Source organism: Athene noctua, chromosome 5 (assembly GCF_965140245.1).
Source record: "Athene noctua chromosome 5, bAthNoc1.hap1.1, whole genome shotgun sequence".
Lineage (NCBI taxonomy): Eukaryota > Metazoa > Chordata > Aves > Strigiformes > Strigidae > Athene > Athene noctua.
The window spans coordinates 43,818,897-43,832,860 of record NC_134041.1 but is presented as its reverse complement, the minus strand read 5'-3'; the positions used below and the strand labels follow the sequence as shown (position 1 = coordinate 43,832,860).

At 41.0% G+C, this 13,964-nt stretch overlaps 1 protein-coding gene across 24 annotated transcripts in view; it reads right to left on the bottom strand.

The window, feature by feature from the left end:
• The window catches only part of CAMK2G (calcium/calmodulin dependent protein kinase II gamma), a 121,579-nt gene that overhangs the window by 22,926 nt on the left and 84,689 nt on the right, over nucleotides 1-13,964 (bottom strand). For all 24 annotated transcript variants that reach the window (XM_074907219.1, XM_074907217.1, XM_074907227.1 and 21 more), the window contains exon 13: nucleotides 5,747-5,787. In XM_074907219.1, the coding sequence (XP_074763320.1) occupies nucleotides 5,747-5,787 (41 nt within the window). The remainder of the gene's footprint in view (nucleotides 1-5,746; nucleotides 5,788-13,964) is intronic.

The following is a 13,964-nucleotide window of genomic DNA, read 5'->3' as shown; positions in this document are numbered from 1 at the left end:
TCACAGTTCTGGGCACTTAACATGAATATCTTTTACAACAGCTTTTTGTGTTTCTGTCTTCTACATGCAGTTCTCCCACAGTTTGATACTGATAGTATATTTATGTTAAAATATGATGTTTGCTGTAACTCATACTTCTATAGAAAGCATAGTTGTTTCAGGATTTAAGTAGGAAAAAAAAAGAAGTTGAACTCAAAGATCAGTGAGAGGCAGCCTGAACTAGCAGATTTGAGGTCCTATTTCTACTTCTGCTTTAGTCCTTTTGTGTGATGCTGAGCAAATTATTTCATCTTTGTCAATCCATCTTTTCTCTTGCCCTTTGTCAGCTTGTCTATTTAAATTGTAAGCTAAGAGGCAGGGATTTTCTGCCTAGGCATCGCTACAGAGCTAAGAACACTAGACCCTTGATCTCAGTTGGAGTTTCTAGACATTATAACAATGCAGTGAAAAAAGTGAATGCATCAAAGGTGGGTAGAATGTGTTACTGGATGTCAGCACTTAAAACAGATATGAAGCCCTCCCCAAGCATCTTGCATAAAACAGTTTGGCATAAAATTGTGCTATTCAGGTGAGCTTGGGTTCTCCTCATTTAGCTTCACCATAACAATCTTTAAACAGTATGGCTTTAAGATCATAAAAAGTCCAGATAGAGAAATAGGAGCATTAACTCCTGTTGGTGACTACATGGATGCTACTTGGCCCCTGCAGATTTCCAGGCCCTTGCAGATTTCCTAAGGATTCCCTGTTGGTTCACTTTGCTACTGTACCTTCTCTAAGGCATATTTCACAAACTGCTTTCTGAGCAGCTGTGCCATCTTACAGAGGATCCTGCCTTCCCCACATACTCTTTACTGGGCAACGGGCAGGAAAAGCTGGTACCCATCAGGCATAAAATGTACACTTACCACAATATTCCTTACAAACAGCAGAACCAATGGTACTTGGTGCATCTTTACAGTTATGTAAGATGAAGGGCAAGTTTTACATTAACCTCGTCACACCAAAAATCTGGATTTTTTACTCTTTCAGCTGAGTTCTTCTTTCAGCTATGCTATTCAGCTTTCACTGTGAAAGAAAACAGTGTGCATGCAGCAGAGAGCCAAGGTAGAAAATAAAATTTTGCAGAGCACTGCAAGTGAATGCTGTTAAAATCTGCATCCCATAGCATTCTCCACAAGTTACTATTTACATAGAGCGTTAACCGGGGCCTGAAAAACATTATTGATATAATTTTGTATCCCCCAATCACAAACCAAAGTGCTCAGGGAAAAAAAAAAGAAGAAGAAACTCACAAAGAGCCTAGAGAACTGATTTAAAAATACATACTTAACTACAAATAGCACCTTGTGCATTAACAAATTCTGATTATAAAGATGGATCTGACAGGCCCTGCTAGAATAGGAAACACATGCATCCTCTCACACCAGTAGGAAGGGAAACTCCCCTTTAGGAAAAAGGGAACACAAGTGTTTGAAGTGCTGCCCAGAGACAAAAAAATTAACAGTAGGACTGTAACACTAACTACAGGAGCCCAGACCCTGACAAGGTCAGAGAAAGGACATTCAGCATAAAGTGTCCTTAATCTTCACCCAGGTGTCTGCCCCAGCCCATTCCTTAACCCTTTCCTCACCTTGCAGTGGATGGCAAATCCAGATTACAGGCAAAAAGGGGAACAAGAAAGCAAGTAGGTTTGACATGAAACTATCTGAAGTAAATTTAAAAATGGCAGGTGCACAATGTTGCTCATAAATTTAGAATCTTAAAAAAAAATACCTGGGACCTACAGTGGTGGCCACAAGATAAGTGGTACATTATATGGCTCTGCAATTCGTCACACAGTATCTTCTAGCCTCACTTTCTGGATTTGAAAGAAAAAAATCATGTTCCTTAGGGATAAAACCTGGGCCTTCCTTGTTGTTACTCCACCAGCTTGGATCCAAATTCTGCCTGAAGAAAGTGAGTGCAGCACTACCAAAGGTTTGGTGAGCAGGGACAATTTAAGATTGGCAGTTTAAATCATTCATTATTTAAGATAATGGAAAAGTTCTCAAGTGCCAAGCTGCTGAAATATCTACCAATTAGCAGAATTAGTACTTGAAATAGAAGCAGCAGTGCAAAATGAAAACCAGGAATGCTTCAAATAGATTTTGGAAGGGAATTCACTAGAGGAGAGGGTCATATACATGGACATTTATCAAAATAACCCCAGTTATTGGAATATATATTGGAATAAAAACAAAAGTTTCCTTCCTCTCCTCCCCTCCTGATGTAAGCTTCCCATCCTCACTCCCAAAATGGTCTGCTGCTAGTAAAATGCACATATCCTCATTGCTTTATTGTGTTAGGCTTCCTTCAGCAAAGGATTAAAGCCAATTCCCGTAGAAACAAAAATTGTGGTGGTGTTCTTACTTACTCACACTAGATGCTCATATCACCACGTATGACTAATACATCATTCCTCTCTCATTTATGCTAAATCAGCAACACACTGCACCTTGTATTAGATATTCACCAACACACATCTTCCCGGAGTTCTTGGGAATAAAGCATGAGAAAGATGTATAGGCCTCACTCAAACTTGCTTAATACTATCTAATAGTAATTCCTACTGTATTTGTCAAATGATGTAGGATTCTAGCATAGATAGCTCTGAATACCAGCCAAGAGGATGGGAAAGTTACCTTGAACAGAAAGTAAATTAAGACAAACAAATTTTTACACTAGTGTAATCATCAATTTGTGGAAGAAACACTCCTTTCATTCTCATCTACTGTGTGGTAGCACTCTCATGCAGCAGTGTCACCCTGGATCAGATAAAGATTTTCTTCCAAATCTCCATAAGGAATTAATTTCAACAAAGGCTTTAAGAAATCAACAAACAAAAAACCCACCCACCAAACCAGCCAGGAGTCTCCATATCTGGAGAGAACATAAGAAACAGCCTAACCTTATGGCATGTGGTCACAAGCAGACTGCAGTTAAAAATACAGCACGCAATGCTTGTTCTAAACCTACATCTGATATAAAATTATTTATATAGGAAGTAGGAATGAAAAGGATACCACGAAGCTGAAAATCTGTTTGGTGTTCAGATCATGGTATCTGTGCTCTGCACTACTGCAATGGGCAGAAAATCAGTGCGCTACAAGTAATGCTCTTAACTCAGCCAGCCACTGGCACAAGTTGTTTGTCAGAACTATCTAAGATGCAAAAATCAGTGAAGCTAAAATTACAAGTTTCCTGCATGAGGAGCAACACATGAAAAGCAGGCTGTTCACAACAGTAGGGCCACCAACCAGACAGTGACCAGCACAGAGACTGCTGCACAGCCAAGTGTGCCAGTACTGCTCCAATAAGAAAACTGAAGTGGTAAAAGGCTACACTTCAGTGGGATGACTAATGGGAAGCAGCACCCCCTGTTGACAGTAGGAGCAAGGAAGGAGATAAGCATGTAGCCACAGAAATCCTACCACAGAAGTGTTAAGGATATACCACAAACACACCCAGACCACTACCTGCTCTCTATCTTGTCCAAACTTAGCACTGGGGGAAATGAGTTATAGTTTTAAAAGTCTGCATTACTGAGCAAGAGGGTTACTCAAAACACCAGCTTTAAGAAGAAAAATATAACTTCCTTCTGACTTTTAAAGCTTACAGAAATGAGGAGTCAAAAGCCACACCTGAAGATAGATGCCTTGCAGGGAAAATGGAAAGCTTAAGCAACTCTTCTGAGGGCTTTCAGCCCAGGCTGAAAGCATGCAACGCCCATTGTGGGCACCACTCCCGTTCATACTGCAAGACTGCTCTGATGCTTAGGAGCAAGGAAGTTGCATGCTGACTCTTGACTGCAGGTCTCCAGTGTCATGCAGAAGTAGAGAAGAAGCTCCCAGAGGGCAACCTCCTTCACCATGTATGGAATATGCTATAATCTCCAATCTATCTTCCACTTTATCACAAGTATTCAATCATATATATTAGGAACAACGTATACTGTGAAGAGTTGAAGAATACTTCAGCTAGAAGAATATATCAGCTAGAAAAGCAAATCCAGCTTTACCCTTTTCACAGAGGAAGACACTGTGTTCTCAATGAACCAAACAGCACATGCTTTCTGTGGAGCTGGAAGTCTCTAACATACAGGTCTCCTTGTAATGACATGACCAGGAAGCTGTGTCTCAAAATGTGTGTGCGCATCATCTGTCCATTTCTGGAAGATTCTGACCCAAGTTGTAGCACTCCCTGAGATCCTGTTAGAAATCAAGAATCCTGACAAGAAAGCCAGTTTTTTTCTAGGTAGGTAACATAAAACACATGTTGTCTGCTGCTTTTCTAGTTGCTTCTCCCTTGCCATGCTGGGAATTTGAAGCAAAGTATCTGCTGGTTCTCAGTTCACAATATTTGCAATCATCCATTCTTATTCCACTGGGATTTTACAGTAATGTTTTCCACATCAACAGATGCTACAACTCAAACACACTTTCTGTATCAGCACGCATGTGTTCAGTGCATGTCTGTGCAAGAGGTAGACATGTGCAAAGGCACAAAAAGCTCACTCTTTTCACACTCTTTGAAAGGCACATTTCAAAGATAAGTATCCTAGGGCAAGAACAGCAGTTCCACATAGTATTTTGGTCAAAAAACCCCAGAGACTTTGATGTCATTAGGGCAGAACACAGCAGAACTCAAGAATGCAGGTTTTACTAGAGTAGTCCCCAAAATAAACAGAACTCCTCTGAAAACACCTCTTTTTCCAGCACCCTGCTTTGTGAGCCCTCTGGAAACACAGCCTCATTAAAATGAAAAAGGGTTAAGACAGCAGGAGAGAATAAGCATGCTGGTCCTGCAGTATCTATGTCAGTTCCCCAGCATGGGGAGAATGAAGAGTGTCTGCAGTGCAAAACCAGGAAATTAACCATTCCACCTAACAGCTGTGGAGGAAGGTTTGGGCTTCAAATGGAAATGCAAGCAAATAAACCAAACCCTACTTTCCCATGTAGAAGACAGTTATCCTGTGGAACAGTTAGGGGAAAACAGTACTCTAGCCCCTGTCTCTACTCCAGTACCAGATGGTAAAGGGCTACTGCCTGCAACAACATACAGTCTTGGGAATGGCCTGTTTGACCTCCAGAACCAGGCACACAAGGAGTGAAATTGAAGTGGGGAAAAAATAATTCCCCTCAGAAGGTGAAAGGATAGCACCTGGTCCTCAGGGATGTGAACTGAACTCTAACAAAAGATTCAGCTTCCATTCTGTCCAAACACTTAACATCTGGAGGCTCCTCTTTCCCTATGCCTCTTCCCAGCTCAACCTTCAACATCTGTCCAAGGAGGAGGACAAAGAGATTTCCATGGGGTGTGCTGGGTATCATCAGTGACTGACAACTGTTCTGTGCAATTTCAATACCCAGAAGCATTCTGCACTGAACAGAACAGACTAGTCAGAGGCACTTGTCACACCTGAGCAAGTCCTTGGTTTTTCTAATCCATAGCATTAACCAGTTCTCCATACTTCAGAGAAAGGTGAATCCTGCTAGTACAATAGCGTACTTAGCTAGTTGTTTGATGTATAAGATGCATGTAAGGAACATTAAGATCCCACCCAAAGCTCCATAATGATACACTGAACATAATCCCAGCCACAAGACAGGCTGTGGTTTTACCCTGGAAGGGGATGGGCACCAGAAAAAGCGGCTGCCTTCTGTTCAGATGGTGGAAGACACAGTGAAATGCAAAAGCAAGAACTTACCTTCACTCCATCTGACTTCTTGTTCAGCAGGCTTTTGGCAGCTGCGGAGAAAAGCAGAAGTAGGTCAGATTTTGGTTTCAGGACTATTCTCTCTCCCTACTTCCCTCAAAACTGCACAAGACTTCAGGACAACCATCCTCTCTAATAGCAAGAGACCTGGAAAACTGGCCAAGTCACTCATCAAATCCACCCTGCTAGCAGAGAGTCAGCCATCCTATCTATTGTCCACTTATTTAGGCAAAAATGCTCCCATTTCACTATCTCAGGGAGGCCAAGCCTGAAATGAGACTTTAGAGCAACTCTGTTTCAATCCTCCACTCACACACACTGTGACTCCATCCAGAATTGCCCCCCAGTTACAGGGGAAAAGCTAGAGACATCTGCCATATCTTTGCAACATGATAAAGGCTTCACCCTCAAGTACAGTCATTCACATAACAGGCTTTGCTTATAAAGGGGGGGCACTGATAATGCAGAGGCCTCCTAATTACTGCTATTCACAGTTACTCTGGGGAAACATCTGGGTAGCTAAAAGGAAGAGACTGGAAAAGTGCAAAATGCACTGTCTGGTAGCTCTTTTAAAAAAAATATGAGAAAAATCAACAGAACTAGGCTGAATTCCTTAATTTAAAGGTAAAGATGCTCTGCTGTGCTCAACTTGAACAACGGGCACTAGCAATGAAAATAACACGATAAACACAGACAGGGAGCCCACACCAAATGCCTGGCAGAAGGCACCTTGGGACTGATGAAGGAGCTGCTCCACCTATTACAAGGAAGTGGTATGTTGATGAAGACTGTCAACAGTAAGACCCCACCTACAACCTCAACAGATAGAAAACACAGCTTGCCTACTCATGAAGAACATACTCAGTTGTTTCAACTTCTGTAAACAGCATGCTAGAGACCTACTGGACCAACACACTGATATGCCTCTCCTAAGCAGCTGCTGGGAAGCATACAGGTCTGGGTACTTGACCTGCATTTTAGCTCCAGCAAAGATGAGGCTTGGAAAAAAAGCAAGTCCTGAGAAAACGCACACTTGACTGTTGAAATGCTTCGCTCCCAAAGGCATGCTGACCAACTCGTGCATAGTGCTCAGTCTCTAGAAGCAGCAACATTAAGCAAAAATGTTTTTGCAATATCCAAGCAACTGTTCAAGTTTTAAGCCAAAAGCACTTCCTGCCTTCCCTACCAATCTGTATCTGTAAGATCACGTAACTAGACAGTATTAGTTGAGCTGGTGAAAAGGGCTACAGCTTTTCCTCACAATAAAGAGGTGGCACCCCATATAGGCTTATTACAATCTCTGAATTGGTCTTCCTAATTCTACTCCCTAATTCAAGTATAAAGCTAGATCAGGATTTTGTCTTCATTCCTGCTCTCAGAAACCATCCAAGAACACCAGAAGAACGTTATGCAGAGGTTTTCTGAACATGACATGTTAAACACAATGCTCCAATGTGCACACATGAAGGTGGGCAAAGTGACCCAAGCAATTCATCTGCCCTGCAACAGTTTCTTTGCTAAGCGTACACACACTAAAGCATTGCAAGACTGAATCTAACAGGTAACTTCTTGCCACCTTCAAGGCACAATGAAGATCAGCTTGATTGCACATGCAAGTGAGAAGGCAAACAAGGTGACCATGTGGTCAAAAGGGGTCCACATCACGACGTCTCACACAACTGTTGAAACTAGAAACTGTTATGGCCTTACAGCACTTCAGAAGGAATAAAGGATTCTGCAACTTAACAAATATCACAAATGGGACATCCTTGAAGTGAAAAAGTGAAAAAAAAAAAACAAAAAACAACACCAAACCAAAAAAACATCAGAGAAGGGAAACAGCACCACCATATGTCCTGGGAATGATGCAGGCACAAGCTGGGAAGCAACATTTTTCACACTTTCTGCAGTTTCCCCAGAACCTCACATGTGTCTTTGTGGAAAGAAGGCAGCTGAAATCTCGTTCTACAGCATTAAAGCAAATTCAGCTGAGAGTCCCTGTGAGCAGTCCAGCACTATGTAATACTGACCCAGTGGTCCTCAGTGCAACCTATTTATCTAGCCCCCTTCCCTGCTTGTACCCCTGCACAGCGCACACTGCTCTCCCACAGGCCTGTCAGCATCCCAGCACTGCAGAAGGAAACTTGGTCTATGGTGTATTTAGTTCATGCATTGCACTGTGATTTGTAAGGACAACTGGAGAGCCCATAAAATGCATTCACAAGCAAAGATGACTGCAGACACCTCAAACAAAATGGAGGCATGCGGATTTACCCACAGGTCAACCTGCACATGTTATGAGACAGAAAATAGAGGGGATGCAAGTAAAATTTCTGCATCAGACAGAATTTCCTGTAACAAGAATCATTTTAGAAGACAGGTAGCACCATCCAACATGCATCTTAGCAAAAAGACAACAGGAGGTGAAAAATCCAAGGACACATGAAAGCATATTCTTTAATGTTCAGGAAATGGTCTTGTACCCATGCTCTGCAGTTTTTCAGGCATCAGACACTAGTATTTATTTGCACCATCCTTCCTGCTTCCTCTACATGTTAAAGGGATTAAATTCCCTCTTCTCAGTGGAGTTAACAGTTCCTCCATAATGAAGTAATATAAAGGCACATGCTGCTAACCTGGTAACTTGAAAGCACAGTTCTGTTCCTGGTTTAACAAGACACGCTCCAGTTAATCTCTGAAGAGAAACACAAAAGACCTCCCCTGCACACACTCCACATACCCCTCCCTCTTCCCACATGTCTCAGTTTTGGCCTCCAAAGGAAACAGCCTGGGCTCTGGACCATGCTCCTGGCAGAAACACAAATCCCTAATGCTGAACTCATCAGCAATAAACACTAGGCTCCGGTACATCCAGAATGTCAAGGGGAGGATGGTAGAGGAGGGAATTTCCAAGAGGGACTGAAATACCCACTCCAAACACAGCCATGGATAGCGCGCCCCGCCCACCCCCAGCAGCCCCACTCCTTCTCTTCCAGAGAGAGCAGACCTTCATCCACCCTGTTCTGGGTTTGCCCTGTCCCCAGCTGTCAAATCTCAGTTACATTCTCATCTTGGTTAACCTTTCAGAGAGTATTTTTTGAGATGCAGGGATAACATTGAGGTTGCTTTTATTAAGCCTAACTCACGATGCTAGTCTGACAGACAAGCCAAGTTCTGGCTTCTAAACACATAAAGAATTTTAGACTTTGTTAAAAATTATTAAAATAAAAATTGTATCATGCCAACACAGAATTCCCAATGGCGTAGAGTTGCAGCTTGTCATCCTCATATTCTCAGTTTAAAGAAAGTCAGATTAACTAATTCTCAACTTGATGTCACTTCTGGAGCTCACCACAAACCAAGTGACCATCAGTACATAGTCACAAAGAGGCACCTCTGGCTACCATTACAAACAATGCCCATGAGTGTAGGTTAACTTCAGAAACATGTATTTATTAAGGACAAGACAGAGCAAAGACTGATGCTTAACTCTCTGCCGTGATGGCTATTTAGGCACAAGTCATTCTGCCAGTGGCCATTTAAACACAGCAGAGTGATTTCCCTTGTGTTTACTCTCACTTTGGTTTCTGTCTCGGCAGTACCCTTTCTCTTAGATTCTCCAGTGACATGCTGTGGGAACTTGTTGCAATAGCAATTGCACAGGAACACTATGCACTGTGAGAGATCAGTACAAAGACAACCTATTTGCATGGGATAACTGCCTGGCAGAATGTACATTAACTCTTTCTCCCGCTGAAAAGTTTATTTTAACTTTTTTAAATCCTGCTTTGTTATTAACTCCTTCTGTTTCCTAAATGACACCACTGTTCCAGAAATGTACCTGAACAACAGACAAGCAGCAACATTTAACATTTCCCCCTGAATGAAGAGCCTTCCATGAAGGCTTTTATTCCTCAGCAAGACTAGAGTGATTCTGTTCAAAGAACTACTACAGGATAAACAAAGGGTCATAAAAAACAGCCAGTCACTTCAAAACACTTTTTAAAACAAGCGGAGAGAGAAGAGTAAAACCAGGTAGAAAGGCAGGTAAAAACCTCAACCCATTAGGCATTGCAAGCCTTTATGTGATCTGGACTGACAGGATCTCTAGACATAGCAGACACCTTCTTTCCTATCCTGTTCATCTCATCAGGCGCAGCCAGTGCCTAGCACTGTGCACATATTTCCAGTGATCGGGAAATTCTCAAGGATAGATAGTGTTTGACAATGCACACCCATCTTTCAGACATGACCTGATGGTTTTCAGCAAAGTATTAAAAGAAGGAGCATTCATTAAAACTGAAGCCTGAAATATGCAACCCAGTGGTGTCCTCTTGGCATGAGCCACAGAGATCCCAGTTCTCCCACTAATGGATAATGGAGAAATTGTGTGGGGGCCAGGTGATTTCCTTCTGCTTTTTTTACCTCTGCCAGCCTCAGAAAACCAAAACATTCTCCAACAAGACTACATATAAAAAGCCAAAAACCAGGAGCCAGACCAATAGTCTGTGACATTTCAATTAAAGTTTTCAAACATCTTCCCGTCAACACAGAAATTTCACATCCTGAAAGACAGTCTCTGAAGTTATACATATGTACACGCACAAAGCGTAGCAGAATCTTAAAGGATCGAATCAGCCTGAACACCCATCCTAGACTTTTGAGCCTGAATGCCCCAGTCTATCCCAAATTCAAGGGTTGATAAAAGACAAGAGCACCTCTCTTGCAGTATAACAAAAAATCCATTTCCTGACAAACCAAGAAATGAAGGGATGAAGGGCAAATACCACAAGAAAAGTAATTCACAGAGTTTTCCTGAATTATTATAATTATTTGAATTATAATAATTTAAATTCACTTTTGATGATGTTAGACTTTCAGGCCACAGGGATAAACATTTAAAAGCAGCAATGAAATCCATGTGATTCTGGGAAGCTGCAAAATGGAAGTTTGCTTACTGAAGTACACTACTTCAGCAGGTCCACACTGTAGTAGTTGAGTAGTGTTCCCTGAAATCCCTGACTGTTTCTCAAGTAACTTAGAAACAACTTGATTCTTAATTAAATGTGACTTCATCTTCTGCTTGGGAAATGTGGCTGCCAGTGATCTCATACTCATTTACTCAAAGCTCTCCGGAAACATCCTGATAAATTTTTCCCTTCATATTTTCATCCTTTGAATTCACATCCAGAGGTTAGTGTTCACATGAGTCAGGTGACACAAATTTCTGGACCCGAATAGACATCTACATAACTAACGCAACACAGCAGAAACTTGAGATATGTTACTCACACAATTTTAACTTTACTTTGGTTAAAGGAGAGAACCCAAATTCTAATCTGAGTATAAATATATATATATATGTACACACACACACAAATAGCAGAAATTCAATTTTGCAAGCACTTCTGGAAAGCAGGTATAACAGGACAGTCAAATATTTCAGTATCCCTTTAGTATTTGTATCATTTCCTCCTTCTTGCTCCTTAGCATAAAAACATCTCTGCACAGGTTATACCAAACAGGCACAGGCATATTCAGCCCTTCTTTACTTAGTTAGAAAGGACTCCATTCCCTGTATCTGTCTTTACCCTCTCTCAACCTCACCTCAAACTGCACATCAGAGTGTTAATAAGGATCTGTAGACATGTAATGAATTCCAGCTATTGTCACAAGCTGTCATAACTTCTTCACAAAACTGACTAGATCAAGCAGCAACAATTCCCAAGAAATAAGTTTTACATCAGTTAAAGATAGAGGTTTCAGGGGTAAGGTTTAATTACCTACAATGTCTGCCTTAGGATTTATTTTGATACAGGGTAGCACACACTTGAGAAGTGGATTTCACAGAGTGTGAAAGCTTGTTGAACAACAACTCCCCAAACTAACAGTTGCAATCCAGATAGGAAAACAGTGCTACAAATTTCATGTAGTCCACTTGTAAGTCTTGCATAAAAATTAACTTATGGAGAAAAGCCACTTCTCAGCACTTTGTAAAGCTGGCTGTTTCTAAGATGGAAACAGATTTTGACCATCCTTTCACTCAATTTACAGCAGGCTTATAGTTTTATCTACATAAATTAATCCAGGCACCCTTAAATACTGCAGCTATTAGGAATCTCTGAAAACCTTGCCAACTTTCTCCTAGTAATAAATTTCCATTCACTTCTCAGAAGGTGATTCAGGAGTTTGTTGCCTATGATCTAATCAACTGATTTACTTGACTGTACTACTGTATTCTGTAAGTGAACACAATCAGATCAGTGTTTGCTTCAATCATCTGAACATCAAAAGCCACAAGTGAACACCCAAATCATCCTGTGTATACCCTGCTGTGACTCTGAAGACCCCAACAAAGTTTAGATTGCAGTGTTCTTTCTTGCAGCTGAGTGAATACCTACCAGAGTGTGGACAGAAGCTATAAACCCCTTACAACCAGGTCTCAAGTTCCTGACTTAGACTAAAAGGAGTGCAACTGTATTTCCTTTTAACAAATAGCCTACAGCTGATCTGAGACACAATCTTTTGAAAAGAACCACAAACAGCCAGTATTAAATTGCTCAATATACTGTAACTGGGGAAATGTGCCAGATCACATTATCTTTAGAACTGATCTGGCACAAAAGGCACCTAGTAAACCACAGATTATTTCACAAATGAACAGAAACTTTCTTTTTTTGTAAAACGTAAGATTTTTTTGGATGGGGAAAAAGGAGAAAGTACTGCTACAGGCTCTTTAAGCATATAATTTGTCACAAGCCACACTGTCAAATGAAGGAACTCCCCATTACAAAATGCGTAACAAAGGAGACAGTAATGACAATAGGATTAAAGAAGTCTTCTCCTATTTCCTGCAGACAGTACTATCGTGCCTAATTAATTGATAACAGAGTCACATAAGCCTTTGTTTTCCTCTTGGTTCAAAACATCTGTGAAGAAGATTTTAGAAGATCCCATACCCAGGCAGGAAGAAGCTTCTCTCTTCATAAATCTAGTTCCCTGTCTGCTGGGAATGGGGCTTTTAGAGGACCACAAAACAGTGTCACCCAATTAGAGAAAATAAAAACTCCTTAAGGTCTTTAGGGAAAGAAACAAATAATACTGTGAAGAATATGGTGGTGATTCATGTTAAAAATGTAATGACTTTATTATAGAGGAGCATGGGTGCTGCTGATGTTTCACTATGTACATAAGTTGAAAGAAATTTATTGTAGTTTAAATGTTAAAATGGTTTGGAGGTTTTTTATCAAGTAAATACAGACTCATAGGGACAGTTATTGCAAATGTGGAAAAGTACAGGAAAAACCCCTGTCAGAAGGACTCTTGTTTTAGCAAGAAAAGGAGTGGTAAAACAACAATACACACACACATACACACACCCCAAGGACGTCAGAAAAGCTGAGAAGATTCGAGAAACTCCACTGCGCTTGCTCGGACTAAAACACACCCATCTTATGAATATGTATTAGAAAGACTATAAAGAGTGGTGGATTTCTTTACACATGGTCGTTGCGCATCCATCCATGCAGCATCCTCGGTGCGGAGCAGAAACCGCCCCCCGCCGCTCCCCAGCATACAAACCTTTTTTGTTTTGCTTGTTCTCATTTCAATAAATTCATAAAAGTTATTTTCTGGTTCTGCCTCTGCATTTATAACAATACTTTAGAACTTTTCAAGTGCAGTTAGATGACCTGTCATGATAGGAAGTCTGAGCTATACCCAAAGTTCCCATATGGACTTTCTAACTTTTTACTTTCAGTTAGCATGCACTTATTCTTCAACCGCACCAATTAAAAAAACCCAAGTAAATTAAAAAATAATTTTAAAAGTCAAGCTTATACTATACACAGCCCTGCAAAGAAAACAAGAGTAGCTGATCTCCCCACTTTCAAAACACATTGAAATGTTAGAAATTGCTACTATCTGCAGAAGCTAGAAATGCTTTACATCTAAATTCACATTTATTTCTGGGCAGTTTTTCAGAGTATCTCATTACCTGGAATCACAGCTTACAGTCAAGGCAGAACTCAGTGAAACTGAGAACTCTGCACTCACTATGGGCCACCTAGGATTTCCTTTTCTTCAGCTGTTAACTGAAGCAGATACAGCAGTTTCAGCCCTTGAGACAGAGAATGAACAGAGCAAGCTTTTTCCTCACTGATACTAGCTCAGGGTGTAAGTGGATGCATAGGTCACACACCATTAATAA